This window comes from Oreochromis niloticus, linkage group LG22, assembly GCF_001858045.2.
Source record: "Oreochromis niloticus isolate F11D_XX linkage group LG22, O_niloticus_UMD_NMBU, whole genome shotgun sequence".
Classification (NCBI taxonomy): Eukaryota; Metazoa; Chordata; class Actinopteri; order Cichliformes; family Cichlidae; genus Oreochromis; species Oreochromis niloticus.
In genome coordinates this window covers 21,288,213-21,307,971 of record NC_031985.2, presented here as the reverse complement: position 1 = coordinate 21,307,971, position 19,759 = coordinate 21,288,213, and the positions used below count along the sequence as shown (strand labels likewise).

General features: G+C 41.8%; 2 protein-coding genes and 1 non-coding gene across 6 annotated transcripts; 1 reads left to right on the top strand and 2 right to left on the bottom strand.

Moving 5' to 3' along the window:
• Nucleotides 1–1,531: 1,531 nt before the first annotated feature.
• On the top strand, nucleotides 1,532–14,225 carry fam83hb (family with sequence similarity 83 member Hb). 3 transcript variants are annotated; one of them, XM_005478530.4, is made up of 8 exons: nucleotides 1,532–2,071; nucleotides 5,336–5,424; nucleotides 7,521–7,712; nucleotides 7,794–8,120; nucleotides 9,257–9,421; nucleotides 9,557–9,681; nucleotides 9,771–10,328; nucleotides 10,444–14,225. In XM_005478530.4, exons 3-8 carry the CDS (start codon nucleotides 7,590–7,592, stop codon nucleotides 12,830–12,832), a joined length of 3,687 nt encoding a protein of 1,228 aa, XP_005478587.1. In that variant the 5' UTR covers nucleotides 1,532–2,071; nucleotides 5,336–5,424; nucleotides 7,521–7,589; the 3' UTR covers nucleotides 12,833–14,225. The 3 variants fall into 3 exon arrangements, with proteins under 3 accessions (XP_005478587.1, XP_005478586.1, XP_005478588.1); XM_005478531.4 differs by lacking the exon at nucleotides 5,336–5,424 and having other exon boundaries at nucleotides 1,535–2,071; nucleotides 10,444–12,778; nucleotides 13,275–14,225; XM_005478529.4 differs by lacking the exon at nucleotides 5,336–5,424 and having other exon boundaries at nucleotides 1,533–2,071.
• Nucleotides 13,659–19,439, bottom strand: si:ch211-199g17.9 (synaptonemal complex central element protein 1). Of its 2 annotated transcripts, none has more exons than XM_003444157.5 (10): nucleotides 18,827–19,439; nucleotides 18,311–18,355; nucleotides 18,167–18,229; nucleotides 16,833–16,907; nucleotides 16,711–16,758; nucleotides 16,545–16,599; nucleotides 15,961–16,050; nucleotides 15,814–15,877; nucleotides 15,642–15,708; nucleotides 13,659–15,530 (listed from the first exon to the last, which is right to left on the bottom strand). In XM_003444157.5, the coding sequence occupies exons 1-10, from the start codon at nucleotides 18,840–18,842 to the stop codon at nucleotides 15,427–15,429; spliced, it is 627 nt and encodes a 208-aa protein (XP_003444205.1). In that variant the 5' UTR covers nucleotides 18,843–19,439; the 3' UTR covers nucleotides 13,659–15,426. The 2 variants fall into 2 exon arrangements, with proteins under 2 accessions (XP_003444205.1, XP_019206320.1); XM_019350775.2 differs by lacking the exon at nucleotides 18,827–19,439 and adding an exon at nucleotides 18,433–18,534 and having other exon boundaries at nucleotides 14,350–15,530.
• Nucleotides 17,024–17,156, bottom strand: LOC112843648 (U8 small nucleolar RNA). Its single transcript, XR_003216116.1, has one exon. It is a non-coding gene; the product is annotated as a U8 small nucleolar RNA (small nucleolar RNA).
• Nucleotides 19,440–19,759: the final 320 nt, after the last annotated feature.

Here is a 19,759-nt window from a genome sequence, read left to right as displayed (position 1 = left end):
TGTTGTTGGGTAATAACCCTACAATAATACAGAGGAAACCCCAAATGTCAAATGACCTCAAATGCCAAGCACTTGGCAGCAGTGGGAGGGAAAAACTCCCTTTTAACAGGAAGAAACCTCCGGCTGTTGACTAAGCAGACCTGGGTGGGTTTGAATTTTTGTTTTGTTTCTCTTCCTTCTTCCTTTCTCTCTGACATTTTCTCAGGTGAAGTTGCTGGTCTGGTTCCGGTCTCTCTGCCTGAGGCTGGTGTTTGTCAGTGTTATTAGTAACTGAGGTATCAGGCTTCAAGTATAAGATGGACAGATGCTTGCTATGGTTAATCTTAGGCTCCCTCAGTTTGTATCCTCTGGCTCAAGAATCAATTTACCTGCAATCTGGTAATTCTGGTTCACCTTCGCACCTCCAGATGTCTGTGACCCACTCTCAGGATTTGTATTGAAGCCATTCTTCTTTCCCAGCTACAGTCCTTCATCTGCTCAGTTTCTTTGCAATAAAGTTTACTTAATCAAAAGCCACTGCTTGTTGAGTCTGCTCTTTTACACTATGACTCCAGCAGAACGAAGCTTGGGGAGGGGCAGCCATCTGCTGCGACCATTTGGGAGTGAGGGGAGGGAGACAGGACAAAGACACACTGTGGAAGAGAACCAGAGTGAAAAGAGGTGAGTGAAGGAGACTCAGTGCATTATGGGAAGCCCCCAGCAGCCTAGGCCTATTGCAGCATAAGTAAGAGAGGATTCAAGGTCACCTGATCTAACCCTAACTATAAACTTTATCAAAAGGAAAGTTTTAGGTCTAATCTTAAAAGCAGAGAGGGTGTCTGTCTCCTGAATCCAAACTGGGAGCTTGTTCCACAGACAAGGGGCCTGAAAGCTGAAGGCTCTGCCTCCCATTCTACTTTTAAATACCACAAGTAAGCCATCGAGTTAGAGCGGAGTCCTTCATAGTGGTGATATGGCACTATCAGGTCTTTAAGATATGATGGAAAGAAGATTAAAAAGGCGGTGATCTCATCTCTATCATAGTCCTGTTCTCCATACACGTTGCAATTACAGGTTCACTGGTTTTATTAACATTTAAACAGCAACAACCTGCAGTATGAACACTGAGCAGCATCCCTTCAGGGGTCTCAGTCAGGGTGACCTGTTGCTATCACCATATCTCTCCTCCATAAAATTTAAAGACTAGACAACTGAAACATTGATTAAAATACTACTAATTAAAGATTTGAAGTTAAATATTAACACTGACTCTTTGCACTTCTTTGGTATATGGGCAAAAAGCATAGATAACTCCATTTTGGGACATAATTTAAAGAAAAAAAAAGGGTTAGTGAGTTTAAAGCTGTAGTTTGAATTAAGTAAAGCCTTGCTTGTGTTTATAATGTAGCATCAAAATCCCTGATATGGTGCGTTTTATTGATAGAAAGTTTCAAATTGGTTGTTTTACTGACAAAACATTTCGCAGTGCGAACAACACGAGAGCAAGCAAAAAGAAGCAAATATCAAACAAACTTGTGAAAGGGTCAAGTACATGGATGAATAAAGCCTTTATTGTACGGACCGCCAGTTGGGCCAAACTCCTGCACGGGCACGGAAAAAGTTTGCGAGTTTGGAGAAACTTCCTCTTTTGCTTGGAAGTCAGCAGCCATGACATAAAAGCCACTTTTGAAACGTGCCCGGGGGAGAGAACTTCCAATAGTCTTCCACTCGCAGCGATCAACTGGTCTGGGAGGAGTCTCACCGGTGGGAAAGCCCTGCCTCGCAGGAGTCGCCCCGCCGCTTCCTCCTCCGTTTATTGTGGCAGCGGCTGCTGCAGGGTCACAAACCGCCCGGACGACACTGAACCCGGGCCTGGAGTCCGCGCACAGTCCGCTCTGTTTGCCGATCAGCGGTGGAGGGTGCACGCAGCTGGAGACGGGGGGGAGGTTTGGGTGGAGTTTTTCTGTCCGATCCGAGGAATGTGACGCGAGGACGGGAAGGAGACGCACATCAACGGTTTCACCGGGAGGAGATAAAGCCGTCGGTGCACAGAGAAAAAGAGAGGAGGCGAGTTCAGCAGCGAAGTGAGGAGGTACGAAACGAGGGCAAGCTGAGGGACAAAAGAGCCATTGTCTTGTCCTGGTCTGTTGTGATCTGTCCAGTTTTATATTAACCTCTAACTTATTATCTCCTGTCTTCAAAAAGCGTCCTATTTGTCTTCTCCTCTGTCCATTAGCGTGAAATGTGGACTCTGCGGATTAATAAAAAGTGAAACGCAGCCTACTTTCCTCATTTCCTCATAAGCCGCTGGAGGTTTACACAGAATTAAGTCATCCAGGTAGCTGAAGTGCAACAGCGATGTTATTACAGCCCGCGTACACAGAGGGCTCAGCGCTGGGAGGCTGGAAGAGACAAACTATGCTGCTCATTTTCCAGCCCTGTGAAGACGTTCATAAAAGACAAGAAAAAAAGCATGCTTACAACCTGTTTAGTGCTTTGTCTGCGTGGCACTATAGGAACTACAGCTAATAAATAATGCTTGAGAGGGCAGGGACACTTTTACAAGTGTGCCTAATGCACTGGTTGCACAACAGCATGCATGCACTGCCAGTCACTGTCATTATAACCAACCTGAAATCCTTCCAGTAACACAAAGGCATTAGCCTGTAATCATAAAAACTTGTTTGTTGAGGAAAGAAACAAACATTTCAGGGAGAATATTTTTAAAGGTTTCAACCTAAAAAAAAGCAAAATTAAATGTGCATGCAAGAACCACTCACTTTATGTTAAAACTAGTCCAAACATTCAGAGTGCATCTCTCTTTCACACCTACTCCCTAGTTAAGGCTTTGGTTTAAGGGGTTTTTACTGTGTCTTTATTACAGGCACTTTGGCACTTCTGTTTTGACTGTGTATTGATTTTAAACTTCACCATCGCATGCTTTTTCCCTCGTTTCTTTCAAAGTGAGTCACTGTTCAGAAATAGCACGACATGTGGTTATAATTTGAAGAGTAGTGGGAATGTTAGTGCCATTTTCCCCCCATGTGGTGTGTCTGTGCATGTGTGCTTCCTATTATAGGTTTAATCTTGTCACACACTGACCTTAAGGCCAAGGCTGTGTGCCATTCATTAATTTGTTTGCACTGCTGTGTGTGGTGTAGAAAACAGGGGTCTGGTTATAGACGTGTTGTTATGTATGCGTGAGGTTTAGTGTGCTTTTGGTAAGGAGAGAGAAGTATGAAGTGGAAATATTTTGATGCCATCGCTGCTGGGTTTTCCATACAGGATGACCGCAGGCCTTTAAGGCGGTTGGAAAGATGGCGGGGATCTCAGTGGACCAGTTTTTCTAGCAGTGCTGCTGCATTAAAACCCCAGCTACACACACAACACAAAAGGGAGGATGCAAGCCGCTGTGTGTTCTCACATACTGTATGAATTCATTTAAGCTGTCTTTTGTGCAGCATTCAACAGCCACGCTGAGGTGTGATGATATACAGAGAGACAACCAGCGCCGTGTGTGCGCGCTTATCTATGTCTGTGGAGGTTCATCTGACAAAAAAATGTCACTGAAAGGTTCTGACGGGAGCATCTGGAGATTACTGGCTCATCTCTCCAAACCTGTTTTTAAGTATTGTTTTCTCAACCTGGGTTCACACACCGAATTATCACACAGCACGAACCGGCCAATGGTATGCCGGATCAATTGGAGTGTTTGTTTAGTGAGGTGTGTTCGGATGCGAAGGAGAGAAAACAGAAAGAAAGAGGCGGTGAGGATGTAGTTTGTGTTTTTTTTTCTTGATAGTTTGTGTCCTCGGGCTCGCTTCTAACGCGTCTCATGATTCACATGTCAGGACAGATGTCATTTACACTCCCTCTGCTCTTCACCCTCCAGTTTCTCTCCTTCTTTTCAGCATTTGCGCAGGAATGCCGAGAATGGGCCGTTCGTACGCTTCGTGAGCAGACGCTGTGCACGTCTGAATATTTGGTTTATCAGCTCAGAGACGCTGAAGTCTTGTTGCTGCCTTCATGTCCTGTCTGCCAGGGTTTAGTGTTTCAGACCGGCCTTTGTTTATATGGTACATTTAGGGCAGCCTCGTCCTCCTGTGAGCCTCTGAAAGCTTCACAACAAAAGCAGTTTAGACAGGGATCCTGATCATCATGAGACACTTGCAGACACAACTGCAGTTTGATGCTCGCTGCAGTTGCTATAACAGCAAACAAAGCAGCAGTATTTGTTTGAATAACCTACCAGTCGGCCAGGTGAGGTGGGGAAAGTCTGTCATGCTTCTGACATTGTGTTATTCATCTGTTGCCTCACTCTACGGTGACACAGTGATGACGAGGACGCAAAGGAAACCCCCATCCCCCCCTACCCGCCTTTTTAATGCCACCATGCTCCTGAGTTAACCAATTAGGTCATTTCCTCCCCAGGCTGCCTTCTTCCAAGCTGCTGTCAACATTTCTGATAATCACTTGATTACAAAAACAGTAACACTACCAAAAATACTTCTTGGTGTGACAGTGAACCTTTTGCTTGTTCCTATGGACTAGGTTTGAATATTCAGCTTGGCCTCTATAATACAACTTTCCATTCATGAGGGAATTCACTCTGACTTTTGCACTGTTATGTTTCTACATGTGAGTTTTTCTCTTAGTTTGCGGCTGGCATTGGGTATGCACTATATTTGCAGCTTCAGTGCAGTACACCTATGTACACAATGGGCACTGTGGTGCTGCAAATGACTTTGATACAAAGAGCAAAACTAGGAAAATCAAATGACTTGGGATTCAGGGGGAAAATAATTCCATGCAACAAGCATGTGCGCCCCGGCATTCCTCCCTGACCACCGTGGAGCATGGAAAGCCAACGGCTTGCCACAAAGCCCTAATTTCAATGGCTCCACATGAATAGGGAAACAGGATGTCAGCCATTTTGTCAGCAGATGAATCACCATCTCGGCAGTCTGTTGCAAGTTATCCCCAGGCCACGCCAACCAGGCTACTCGATGACTCACCAGGTCGCTGAGTAAACCGGGTTGTCTCACTGATTGCGGGTTAGGACTTTCGGCCCTTAGCTATCACCGTCATTAATCTCTCAAGTGTGCTTGAAAGTTTGCAGAGAAGATGTCAAACACACACTTGTAAAGCAGGTACAGCCTCACTAAATACTTACCCACCCTACCTCTCAGACCCCGGGTTACACACACGCCCTAATTTGCTCAGACTGTAGGTGTATCCACTTCCTCTTTCGACCACATGCTACATAAAAAAATAAGCCACGTATGTTTCCTAAGGTTTGCCAGCTTACTTTAAATACTTAAGCAGCGTGGTGGTTGTTCACTCTTTTCTCCACCAGAATGCAAACCCTCCAGCATGCAGCTGTCAGGACCACATCAAACATCGCTCAGTGGGTGCTCTGGTTGGCTCAGTGATGGTTCATAATATGTAAGTGTGCTGTGGGTTGGAATCAAGCCTGGGATTTTCATTGTTTCTTTATCTAACGCCAAAGAAACCCTCAAAAGCCAAATTAGGTGTTTAGTAAAGTATCTGCTTTACCTTTTGAAAGCAGGTAAATGGATGACCAAAAATGGCCAACTAAACACTCCACTGTTTTATTTGGACATCATTGGCAATCAGCAGTAATTGATGAAAAGTTAATGGGTACTTTCTTAGTAAGAATTAAAATTATAACCCTTTCATGGTCATTATGCAGTGTATAATACAAGCAGAAAACAAAAAAGCATGATTACATGTCGAGGCGATAACCTGCTTTATGTGTTTTTCTATATTAGTACACTGTGAGCATTTGACTTTTGAGTTTTTGATGGCCTTTAAAATAGTTAGGTAGAGGCCACCATGACTAACTAATGCAAATCCAGTTATTTGTTTTCTAAGCAGGCCTGAAATATGACAGAAACCACTCAGTTCAGACTTCAAAGAGCTTTAAGGGTTCAAGGGCTTTTCTTAGTAAGCTGTCATGTGTTAAAGAGTTTAACTGACAAATATCAGTATTGGTTGGGCTCCAGTTAGCATTGTTGACTCACTGCAAGAAGTTTCCTGGTTTCAGTCCTGTGGGGACCTTTCTGTGTGGAGTTTATATGTTTTCCCTGTGCCTTTGGTAGGTTTCCTCCAGGAACTCCAGCTTCCTCCCACAGTTCAAACACATCTATGTGATTCTAAACTGCTTGTGTGCAGTATGTCGGGCAGAAAACGTGCTGTATGAAAGGATAGTTTGCTTGATAAGATTAGAAAAGTGCTATATGTTACATTTTGCAGCTCAAATTATTCATTAATGTGAACATTTACATTGGTTTTTGGTGCTTCGTTATAGCTGATGTGGTTTAGCTGTTTTTTGCCTCTCAGCAACCACTTTTCCTAACCTTGTTTTATCTGATGACTGTATTCATCCCCTGTATAAATCACACTTAGGCAAAACTTTTGTTTTCTCTTGTTTTTTTAAGAAAGAGATGGAGATCACCATCACAATCATTCATTTTCACTTTTGCGAAAGCGTCACGAGATTGTTTGTGTGTTTGTGCAGGTGTGTTACCCTTGCTGATAGATGAACAATCAAACCTGCGTCTTAGTCATGCCAAAGTCACCTCTTAAAGTTTGGCATGTGAATCATAAATGTCACTATCTCGTTCTCATTGAAACAGGCATATATTCACACAGTGTTATGTAACAGCGGACCTGTGACTTCTTTAAGTTAAGTCATGGTCTGCTCATCATGCCCATCTAAATAAGTTTGGTTGCCATGACTGGGAGATTTTTCAGGATAAAGTCTAAGCAGCAACATGAATTATGACGCACCAGCGTGGCAAGTTTACTGTGATATGAAAGAACCTGTCTCTACAACTCCTCACGCCTTTCCCACCTCTCCTCTTGCTCTCTTTAATCTCTTCTCCTCCCTTTGCTTTTTCTGTATCCAGCTGTTCCACTTTGTTCTCACCTTTATGTACAGTTTTTTTTCAACAAGCCACACTGAAGGTTGATTAATCGCTGGTATTATTATAGTGAAGTCTTTTCATTTAATTCAATTAATCACACTTGAGAAATATGATACTTTTACCCGTTCTACCTTTAAGTTGAAGGAGTTGCTCTCTCGTAGCACCATTCTTTTATGCATGCTTTCTTGAGTATTACTCATTACTACCTGCAATCCCACACAATATCAAAAAGTATTGTTAGTTTCATAAAAGTGTTCCGCTAATTGTGTAGGCAAGCAATAAATATCTGTTACAGTTGTTAACATTGTGACAAATTTGCCTGTTAAACTGTTACTTGCTGCTAAGCCGGCGTTGACTCAGCGACAGTAGTTGCTTTGTGTGCGTGGTTAAAGGTAACGTCTGTTTGTGTGTCCAGACACAAAGGTCTTTTCCTCTCAACACCCAAGGGGATATTTTGTTGAATCATAAGTATTGTGTCTCATGGATGGGGGAGTGGTATATTTACAGTACGTGCAAATGGAAAACCAGCTGTGATGACGTTAATTATTAATTATTGTGTGACCTCATTTTATATCTTCCTTTTCCTTGCAGGTTTAAATTCCTCCTTCCTCACCTTTTCTTACTCCTGAGACTTAACCTTTGACTTGACCCCCTCCAACCATGCCGCACCGGTCTCAGAGTTCATCGATAGGCGATAACCCTCTCGACCCAAATTACCTTCCTCCGCACTACCGTGAGGAGTATCGTCTAGCTATTGATGCTCTGATAGAAAACGACACTCAGGTAAGCATTGATCTAATGTATGAAAACACATACACACTGCTTTTATGATCTCCTAAACTTTTCTCTCTCCTCGCACACCAGGGCTACTATGAATTCCTCCAGAAGGCAGATGTGGCCAGTTTTCTGGCACAGCCAGAAATTGAACACATCAAGTCTACAATCCAGGGGCCTAGCCAGCCCACCGGCGTCCTAGAGCTGACCTACCACGAGGGAGGCCTCGAGGCCGATGGGTCTTCAGACACCTACTGGCCAGTTCAGTCAGACCTGGCTGCCCCGGGGCTGGACCTGGGCTGGCCGCAGCACAGTTTCGTTGATCCCACAGAGGTCACCACTCTAGTCAACCCCTCTGATCCTGACATGCCGAGCATAAAGGAGCAGGCGAGGAGACTCATCAAGAACGCACGCCAAGTAAGCAGAAGAGGAGGAGAATGTGTTAAAACATGCAGGAGTGGTTTTGTTTCAGCAGACAAGAGAAAGAAAAATCAACCAAAAAATTCAGTGTTTATAAATTCATATATTTAAGGTGATGACTCAGACCATGGCACATATCCAGTTTCACAGATAAAACACTAGGAGCTTTTATTTATTTATAGGTAATACTGCAGTACAAGTCTTATTACCTCAGAGTGTTATTACCTTAGAAGATATGAAAGAAAAGTGAGATAGAGGGCCGCCAGGGACATGGTGTGAACGACGGTTATGTTATCTCGTTGCTGAGTTCATCTCACTTTTTATGCTCTCTGCCAAGTCTGCCACCACGCCCTTTCAGACACATTTATAACTGGCTGGCCTTTAGCTAAATAAAATACCTGATTAATGGAAGCGAGAATGCCAAATCCAGTGAGCAGTCAAACCTGTTGGTGTGGTGGGTCGTGTGTGTAACTGTCCTTCATTTCTTGCCGATGTGTTTATGAAATACATGTCTGTATCCTGCCAGAACTCAGAGTTAACTGTCAACAAGCACACAGAGGACACTCAGCAACACCCTCTTACTGCATTTTATTCATATATCTCATATAAGCCTTTTTTATTATTATTTGTAGTTTTTATTGGTCATCTTGTGCAGAGAATTTACAAGAGGAACTTTACGACACACATGGGGACAAAAATCTAATAGTCATATACATTGTAGGTCAACAGATGAAACAGAATTTCCATTTCTCAGAACTGTAGTAAAACTGTTGTAAAATGTAAGTAACAGTTCCCGGTTGTATTTCCCTAATTTATTATTATTATTTTAATAATAGGCAATATTTTAATAGTAGGGAAAGATATATAAACCTTTTTTAATGGTGTTTCTTAGTTAGTGTCATATCTGTTGCTTCCACTGGTCTGTGCTGAGTTCTTGTGGCTGATCTTCCAACCATACTTTCCACATGTGGGTGTGAAAGGGCAATGAGGTCCCAGGATAGCCAAATATAAATATGAATTACTACAGATCAAAATACCAGACTTCTTTTTGACTACAGTTGTCCTGACTGAACTGAAATAGACTTTTGTTGATTAAAAGGAAAAACTTTTTTGTGTGTTTGCTCCTGCTCCAGGTTATTGCTGTGGTGATGGACATGTTCACAGATATTGACATCTTTAGTGACCTCTTGGACGCCGCAGCACGACACGTTCCTGTTTATATTTTACTGGATCAGCTGGAGGCTCATCACTTTGTCTCTATGGTCCTCAACTGCAAAGTCAACCTGGAGTTTAATCCGGTCAGTTTGAATTTTATGATATTATCTGAAAACAACATTAAAAAGAAAAAGGCGCTAACAGCTGGCTCTTGTTATGTCTTTGCTTATAATTATCATATATGCATCTGTAACAGAGTTGAAATTCTGGTTTTATAGATGATACGTGTCCGGACCGTGGCGGGAATACCTTATTACACCCGGACAGGGAAATCATTTAAGGGGCAGGTGAAAGATCGTTTCCTATTGGCTGACTGCAGAGCTGTACTCAGTGGGAACTACAGGTGGGTAATTTAATAGTATTAATAACATCAGCACTCTGATGCCAGTTATTCTTTAAATAATCTTTGCCTCTACTGTTCCTCTGCTATAGTTTCATGTGGTCCTATGAGAAGATCCACCGCTGCATCGCCCACCTCTTCCTTGGGGAGCTCGTTGCCACCTTCGATGAAGAGTTTCGCATTCTCTACGCTCAGTCAGAGCCTCTGGTCATTGACCCAAACAATACAGCGCTTACTGTCTCTGATCCCAGCAGCACCGGCAACTATTTAGGCAGCCAGTTTGGATTAAAGAGGTCCCAGTCTTTGCGTAACCCAGTAGGTTACAGAAGGCAGCCTGAGATTCCCCCTGCCTTCCCCTATGGTGACTCTGATCGTAACCCCATGCTTCCTTTCCGGAGAAATGAGGCGTTTCGTCAAACCCTGGAGCCCGGGTCAGGAATTACTATCGGAAAGTATTCACAGCAGCAGTTTCGTCTTCAGCAGTCATTCCTGGAACAGGGGCGGTCCATCGTGTCCAGGCAGATGGAGATGAGCGCCAGTGCCTTCAAGAGGCACAGCTATGCAGAAGGAACCCAGGAAACCTACGCATCTTCAAGACAGTTTATGCAGCACAGAGTCATGAACAATCTGGACGAGACAGACTTCCACAGGTAGGAAAACCTTTCAAACCTCCTCCTGCTTATCACATGGACCATAAACATAAAATGTATGGTTTATTTTTAAGTTTATTAAGCATAAACAATATGTGATGCACTTTCGTTACAGAGAACAGATTCAAAGCAGCCATTTCTACAGTGAAGGTCCCGGGCCAGGTTCTGGCCACGGACACTTCGACAGACTTCGAGGCCGTCCTCCGCACCTCTCCATTGACCAGTATTCAGACTCAAGTTATCGCTCAGACCAGGAGCCTCCACCCGGGCAGTATGGCAGAGACTACTTTTCATCTGAGGACCTGAGAGGACCCGAGGGCCTCAACGCCCCTCCGTTAGCTGGGAGGTATGGGGGAGGATCCTCCCATAAGAGGCCAACCATAGGACAGGCATATGCTTGTCAGAGCTCACCAACACACCCCCACCCACCTGAGAAGAAACACTTTAACAAACAATTTGATCAAGAGCATGAGGAGGACTCAAGTGTAAAGCAAGGTCTAAGAAGCTGGAGAATCCACTCCTATCTAAGTACTTATGAGGACACTGGAGAAGAAGGCCTGGCTCAGCCTATGGGTTCTGATGCTTTTGATGAACCTCCTCAAGCTGTGCAACCAACTGAAACTGAAAGTTCAGCTCCACGCTATGGAATAAAAGAGCCACCAAATGTTCCTCCCAAGCCCAGACCTGATATCCTGAGGCCACGCTTTGGAAAGCCTAAACTACCTGAGAGCAGCAATAAAGACTCTGGCCTACCAACGTCCAAGGATCTACTTCCTTCCCGCCTTGTACTGGACAGAAAAGAGAGGGAGGAGGAGAAGGAAAGAGAGACAGAGAGGAGTACAGCAAGGGAGGGGAGCGCAGATGCGGAGGCGAAAGGTGGTCAAGAACTCCTTCTATCCAAACACGAGTCATTCCGGACGCGTATTAACCCGCTCCTTCAGCGCAGCTCTCGGCTGCGCTCCTCACTTATATTCTCATCTTCTAAGGCAGAGATACACAGTGGTAGCTTAGGTCTAAAACCAGCGACGGAAGAAGATGAGGAGTTAGATTCAGTGCGCACTTCATCCATTGTGGCCCAGATGCTAGAAAAGAGGAGGTCATTATCTCGTGAGCCTTTTGATTGGCGAAGGAAGACCGAGGAGAGGAAGGAGAAAGAAGAAAAACAGGAGAAGCAAGAGGAAAAGGAGATACGGTTAAAAGATGAGATTAAACCTAAAGAGGAACCTAAAGAAACTAATGAAAAAGTAAAGACAACATTTACGTTTGAAAAACCTAAAGTCACAGATTCATCATCTCTGAACATGAATGATCCGGCCAGCCGATTGCAGTACTTCAAAGACTTAGCTGCCAAGACAAAAGTCTCGAAAACAGAGACAGAGCCATCGCTAAAAGCCTTAGAGCCCGCTGAAAAAAAGCAAGATCTTTCTGATAAACCTCCCAACATTACAACAACTTTCAAGATCCCAGCTGTCACACTCAGTACAGCAGAGCCTGAGCAGACAAAGCCAGACATCTCAGCAAAACTGGCTGAGCTCAATACTCGCAGACCTTCAGTCAGTTCATCAAGGCCACCACTAATCTTTCCCAAGCCTTTTACAAGCTCACAGAAGCCTTCAGAGATAGTGCAGTCTCAGAAAGAGGAGAATGCATCAGAAGGTCAAAAGAAAGATCTATTCAAGTCTCTAAAGCCTCTGGCTTCACCTAAGATCTTCAAGAAGGAGCCGGTGAAACTTAAAGGGCTAAATTCTCGTCGCATCTCCTGTGGGGAGGAAATTTTGACCACAGACGCTACAGACGCAGAGAAGACTGAAATGAAAAAGAGTCGCTCTCACAGTTCTTCAACTCTGTCACATGAAGACTCTAAGGAAGGGCTCCAAAAGGTTATGGGCTCTACCACGTCCATCAATACAATTGGCGAGGGAAAGGGTGAGGGTAAGCCACTCGACTTCCTAAAGAAGCAGACTCAGAGGCTAAAGGGATTCCTGGGACCCAAGGACAAAGAAAAGAAAACCTCGGGAGAGGATAGGGGCATGAGCACGGTCATAGAGGTCACTGACAATTCGAGCAAAAAACAGAGCTCATCGTCTAAAGATACAGCGTCTACAACTACTGATCAATCCACCACCAATCATAAAACATCAACAACCGGAACATCCGTCACGTCCCGATACCAGCCCGCGGGCGGCTCTGTTCTGTACAGCAGCAACTTACGAGACGACACCAAAGTCATTCTGGAGCAAATCTCCGCCAACAGCCAAAAGAACCGCCAGGAGCGGGAAGAGACGGGAGGAAACAAAGATGGAGATGCTGGAGATAAAGGAACGGAGAAGCAGAACTCCTTAAAAAAGAACCGATTTCTGCGACCGCAGGGCAACAACCAGGAGCGGGAGGGACTGCTGAGGAGGATAGAGAGCCTGAGGAAGGAGAAGAAGGTCTACAGCCGTTTTGAGGTAGTCTATCACAGTAAGGGAGATGTTTGCAGCGTAGATGGGAAAGCAATATGAGGAAAAACAACAAAAAAATATGTTTAGGTGTAAACCACCAAGAGGGGAGGGAAAGGAATCCAAGAGGGAAACCAGGGTTTTAGCTTAAAAATGATATATTTTGAAATGGTCTACATAGCTACAGAAATGTTTGAAAATAGTCTTTGTTGTCAAAAAATAGCACATGAATGTTATAAATTAGCTTTTGAGCAGTGACTGGCTAAATGTGATTGTCTTATATGTACAGTAAGAGACTGGCAAAACCACAGTTCATCACTGTTATGGATTTTTTATGCTACTTTAAAGAGAATCTGCTTTCAGAAAAAATAATTAACTGATTAAGCTGAAGAAATGCAAGCGTGATTAAGGCGCAAAGAGCACGGTACGTCCTGCTGAAGGCCAGCGAGGGGGAAAGGCAGGAGGTAAAGAGATTTGACTGTTATCCCTGTTGTTCTGTTAACAGATGGGGAATAACCTGGGATAACGAAAGATGGAGGAGCGACCTTTTACATGGAAACTTATTTAATGCAAGACTATCAAAAAACCTCCACTGTCCACGTTTGTGCCAACGACACTGTGAGAGTTCCTCTGGGCCTTAACACTACAGCATTTTCTGGATTTTTCACAAGAAGTAATAAAACTTGAAAGGACGACTTATAAAATGGTGAAAACAAACTAAAGTCATTCAGTCTGGAATTTTCCTTTTTGCCAAGACCTTGTTCTATTTTTTTTTTCCTTATATGGTGACTGAGAGAAACAAGACTCTACTTGGATACTGGCTTGATGGGCCGGTACGTGTCTCAAAAAAAAAAAAAAAAAGGTAGCACAGGTTTACCTGTAAATGAGCTTTTGTGAACAGGACTAAAAGACGAAAAGGGAAACGTTGCATCTGAGAAGCAAAACCATATAATGTGCCAGTCACAAAACACGGCACATGTGTAGTACCAGTGTTGTGTGCAGGCCACTTTGTAGCTGGAGCTTGCTTGAAACTGAATGGGAGAAAGTGTCTTTGTGGATTCACCATGTGCCAGTGGCCCATCGAGGGTTTTGCCAAAGTTCTGGTGGGGGGTCATTATTATCATTATTATTATTGTTATTATTATTAACCCGGACAAATAACCAAAACATAGGAATAAAAAGACAGCTGATGAAGAGTAAAGGGTAGAGAAGAGTGAGATCAGAGGGTAGAGTCAGTGAGACTTTATAGAGTGTGAAAAGTGTGGGAGGAAAAAACTGAATCAGAAGGTTAAAATGTTGGGGCACTACAGTTTGGATGGATGGTAGCGGCTGTGGTGAACTTAACACACTCGACTTCTTTCTAACAAGTCATACACCCACTTCTCAGGGTTGAAACTAAATAAATAACAATTCCTAGGAGACCTAGACGCTTCCATGGAAAGAGGAGTGGTGTTTATGTGTACTAGTGTTCGCCTCATGTAGCGTAAATAAATATGCAAGATTTCCAGTTGACCTGAATCAGTGTAAATAATAAAATAAAAAACTGACCTCCGTTTTCCTTCTTAAAATTTTAAATCACGTATTACCTCTACAAGAAGGTATACAAGAAAGAACAGGTATATTACGCAGTACTGGAGCAGCGCCATGCCTCCTTACATAACTCATTTAACTCCTGAGACCAACGCCCAGCACAGGATTCCTAACTCATTTGTTGGTCGGCACAAACTATAAAACCAAAGACTTACTGGCCCCGTGCTGCCTGATAGCTCGACAGGGCATCAAACCACTTACGGTTCACTGTGTTTTTGCTGAGTACGTCAAAAAAGATTAAACTATATGTTGTATGGCTGTAAAGACACTTCTGGGTGAGGGTGGGGTGACACTTGTTTTCTACACAGGATTATGCTGTAAATGTTTATGTTAAAAAAAAGGGGGATTGTTTATATTTTAAGTGATGAACTAGATTGTGATCACCCTCACTGCGCTCTGAACGTGCCTTGTGTTTATTTTGGATTATTTTAATTGAAATGTGAGAATGTGGTTTGTCTGTAAAATAGAAAAAAGAAGTAAAAGGAAAAAGCAATTGGCATTAATTCGGGGAAGTCACTGTTGCACAGGTTTAATGTGTTCTTTTTTAAACCTCAGATAGTATTACATTTTGTTTGAAATACTGCAACAAACTCTTGCATTAAATCTCTTTTAAAACTGAGAGCGACTGTGTCTCTGTGCATAAACATGAACATATATATAGAGAGATATATGTACACAACAGTTGTGCATGTAAACTGCAGGGAAGGGTTGTGCTACTTCTAGGATTTCAGAGTGATGAAAACAATGTTACAACAATTCAAACAGGCTTTATAGTTTTTAAATATATGAACACAATAAATAGCCTAGTATCAAACAGATGACAGCATATAGCATGTCTCTATGTGGAAAAACACTAAGAGCTCATCCAGAATTTATCCGTACAGAACATATGATAGAAAAAACATCAGTAATACCCAGAATTCTCTGTGGTCCGATATCTCAGCTGGATGTCAGGGGTATAAATAACCACTTAGTTTGCAGGATTCTGCAGGATTCAGGCTGATGAAGCTGACAAGACAGATGTGTAATCACAACATATACCTCTGATTCTTTAAATCAGAGCAAATTTATTCCTCCTGAGTCTCTGCAGCTGCTGCCTGAGCCTGCTTCTGGTTCTTCATCTCTTCCAGCTCCTCATCGAGGTTGTGCAGCTGAGTGAGCTTTAGCTTTTCTGTCAAAATCACAGAACAAGTTCAATGACAGTGCTGGAAAGTGAAAACAAACGCTGTATTCACACACATACAACATTTGTGCTTAGAGAAGAGTGTGCGGAGATGCTTACCAGCTGCCAACAGCTGGCTCTTTGTATTCTCAACACTCTTTAATTCATCTGGGAGTCTCTCTGGAGTCTGAGTAATGATTTCGAGGACAAGGTTATCAACTATAAATAAATAAAGTCACATTTAAATCTTTTCTCACAAGAGTTGTGGAGAGAATTTAACACAAACGCTTACAAAGACATAGTGCAGATTCTTGTGCTGGTCTATCAGTTGATGAAGCTGGTTTTCAAATCTCATCCTGCAGAAACACGAGTTTCTAAATGTGTAACGACAGCCAGAGGTTTTTCACAGAAAACAAGTCATTGCACTATTAAACAGTACCGCAGTTTCCGGTGTTTAAGCTTGAGATCCTGGATTTCATATCTATACTGCTCCAGGAGCTGCTCACTTTTCTTATTCAGTTGTAACTGTCTGAAACACACACAGATACAAACACAAAATACAATAAAATTTAAAAAGACTAAAACTAATAAAAGATTTTCAATTAATAAATGTAATAAAAAGCAGATTCTAATCATAAATACAAAACAATAATATCTCTGACTACCTGTTTACACTGACTGAATGTGGTGGGAAGGTGCATCCTTTTCAGGTATTCAATTGAATAAATGGGCAGATTGTGGGCAAAGAAATGCTTTAAACACAATTAAAAGAAGAAGTAAACGCTAAGACAGCAGTATCAGGCTGTATAACATTATCTACCTTTATAAAGATTCAACCCCAAATAAAAAAGAAAAAAACCCAAAAAAGTATCCAGGATGTTAAAAAAGACAGATTACTGCCATCTAGTGTTCAACATCAAAAAACACCAATGAAGCCCATTGATGGTTCAGGTTCAGGAAAGAATGCTCCTTATGACTGAGCAGATCCAGTAATCCTCTTCATACTTTCAGCACGGAGCTCACCTGGCAGCGTCCTGCTCAGACTCTTCACACTGAAACTGGAGCTTATTGCACACCTCTGAAGAAACAGATGAGTAACTATGCTCATCAGTGGGCTCACATTTAATGCCTGTACACTTCTAATGATGAACTATACGTGTTCAACTGTTTGCCACTAGCACTTGCATACCTTCCTTTTCTTTGTGGATTGCCTCCAGTTGGAAGACTTTAGTTTGTACTGTGAATCAAAGACAGTATCTCAGCTGCTGGTTTAGTAAAGACTATGTGAAGATCATTAACTTTGTGTCTTACAGTTTTCCAGCTCCTTCTCCAGTGAGTCACTGACTGACTTTATCTTGACAATTTCTTCTTCCAGGGCTCTTTTACCTTAAATTGAGAACATAAGTGCCTTATATACAATATTACATAATGTAGCCTGCAAGATAAATAACATAAATTCATAGCAAATTCTGCAGAACAATTAAATTACATTTAACATATTAATCAGAATGGCTCTTAAGGGGTGTTGCTGTTCCCCAAAAGAGGGAGATACTAATCATATCTCATAGCACTCCATTCATCATGTTCTGAAACTCCTTAAAAGGAGTAACAGGTAAGGATGTACCTCACTGACGATACCCAACCACAGGTCACAGAGCCATAATCAACAACGCACATGCATGTTTTACTCACGGTTTTAAATTTCTGTGTAAATGTTTAGCACTTACATTCTGCCTATAGCGCTATAACCGGCACGGATGTTATGTAAATTTGTAAAAGATTGAGCTATATTCTATAATATTCCTGTTAAAGTAAACAAGGGAGCGCGTGTTCATTAGCATATCGCTATATACTACGCTCTCATTGGTGCGCATAAATAACGTTTCTATCCCTCCGTAAAAAAAGTTGTTAACGTGTTTTTCACGTTGTACGCGTGTCTCATCACTTGAGGAAACATGAAAACGTCACAAAGTCGCCTGCTATCGCGGTTTTTATCTAATATAAGGAAAATTATACGGGGCTTGCTACCGGAAGCGGAACATGTGACTACTTCCCATCTGGATACAGACACATTATGAGCTGACAGACGGGCTGGTTTGTACTAAACAAATACTACTTAGTTACATGCTTAGTGCTCCTACGGATCAAGTGAATAAGCTCATTATTCGACAGATAAAAATGACGCCCACGGCGGATTTATTAGATATCTACAGGTCTTTGTATAACAACACGCATGCGCGGCGCTATCGCAGGTCAACACGAGACGGAAAGACACGACAACGAGTTCGCTTGCTTTACACGAATCCTGTGATTAAGCTAAATTTACTGCAAACACAGCAAAACCAGGCCCACAAGGCTTCCGATAAAGCTCAGACTCGTTTATCATTATTATTATTATTATTTTTATTATTATTATTATTATTAGTAGTAGTAGTAGTATCATTATTATTATTATAGGCGAAACATTGGCAGTTCGTCTCCCAAAAAACTAATCTGAAAAAACTGGGGAGAAAAAGATCACCGGCAGATGTCGCTATTTAGTCTGAACAGTCTTACCGTAAACGTTATATATCTGCCCTCCTGTTAAATAATACATTTAGCAGCTATTTAAAAACATCTGAAAGAACAGATCAATCATACATTACCCTGTTTAAGCCTCCCGAGTTTTCCGATCAGCTGTTCAACCTTTGGCTCCTGCAGTTCTCCACCTGCCAATAAAATGCACGGAACCGTATCAAGCTCGAGGTTTTGAAGTTTATCAGTGTGCAGTGAAACGTCAGCTGGTTTACCTCCTCTCAGCGGTTTGACATTAATCATGTCCTCGATGCTGAACCCTGTCACGCATTAAAGTGAAACGTTAGAGTCATGAAAACTTGTAATAACTTTACCTTTCTATAATGTTCTTACTTACTCTGGTTATAATCTGGTAATAAGTACAAAAATAAATAAATAAAGAGTTACTTTTAGAAATCCCCTGCTTAACCTGAGGTTAAACTTAAACAGGTAAAGTTTTCTGGCTAGCTTGAACACCTGCCCTATAGTTAGCCAAGTGGAAACGCTAGCTTAGTTTTAAGCTAACCTAAATAAAGACTTATTTAGGCTAATATGAGAGCCTTTTATGTTTAAATTAAGATGAATGTACAATATTTTACAAAGAGGTTATACTTCAGGGGTCAAATACTGAACATTTACTTTAAAACCTTTGGCAAATATGAAACCGACGGTTGTTTAGCTTCTTTTTTTTTCAGGTTATTTTTTTAGATCAGTGTAAATTTCTCTCTCCAGCTTAATGTACATCGCTTTACCTTCTAAATCACTCATCTCTATCCTGACACCACCTTGTTTTCTTTAACTGACAGCTTAACTGATGCGCTAAGTTTCTCCTCCTTGCTCCTCATTGGTGGGACGGCAGCACGAGCCGCAGTACTGACGAGCGCGTGCACAGCACTGCATGATATTTAGCCCCTGTGCTTATTTATAGCGTAAAACTTATTACAATAAACAAATCATAGCTGAAAAACAGGGCGGTATGTGCTTTACCTGGTAATTACAGTTTCACAATAAATGTTTTTAATTAGCATAAAGCAGGACCAAGCCAGGTGGTGCTGATGGAATTCATCTCTTTAATGTGACGCGGGAAACATATGTTTGTATCCGAGTGCATAATTCCTGTTTAAAATAATGTATTCAATTATGACTCTTGGAAGTTTTTCTATACCCCCTCAAATGCAACTGTCTAAATAAACTGACCAAGAAGACCATTAAAAGGGTGATTACATTATGTTATCATCATTATTATATACATAATACACTTTTTATTTGTTAAAATAAAGTTTGTAAATATCAAGTTTTAAAGTTGCTGAAATACTAAAAAAATGTCCTGGAATGTGATGTTTCTAGGATGTCAGGGTAGCACAAAAAAAAGGTTTTTATTCATTAATTTTTTGAGTGAAGTTAACCAGAGCAATATGGAAGCTTCTTTCCACCACTGAAAAATAGATTTAATAAATTCAGTGACTGAACAAAAGGGTAAAAAAAAAAAAAAAAAAGACCATTTCAGTAAGATTTGGATTACTCAAAAATGTTTTTATTTTCTCACCATTGCCAGTACTAAGGCTCAGCTCTAATCTCTAACCCTAATTTTTAAGTTAATTTGTAAAGACTTTGTGATACCAACATTGAAATTTTAATATAACAAAATGTTTTTACTTCCAAAAGGCAAATCAAATTTTTGGTTT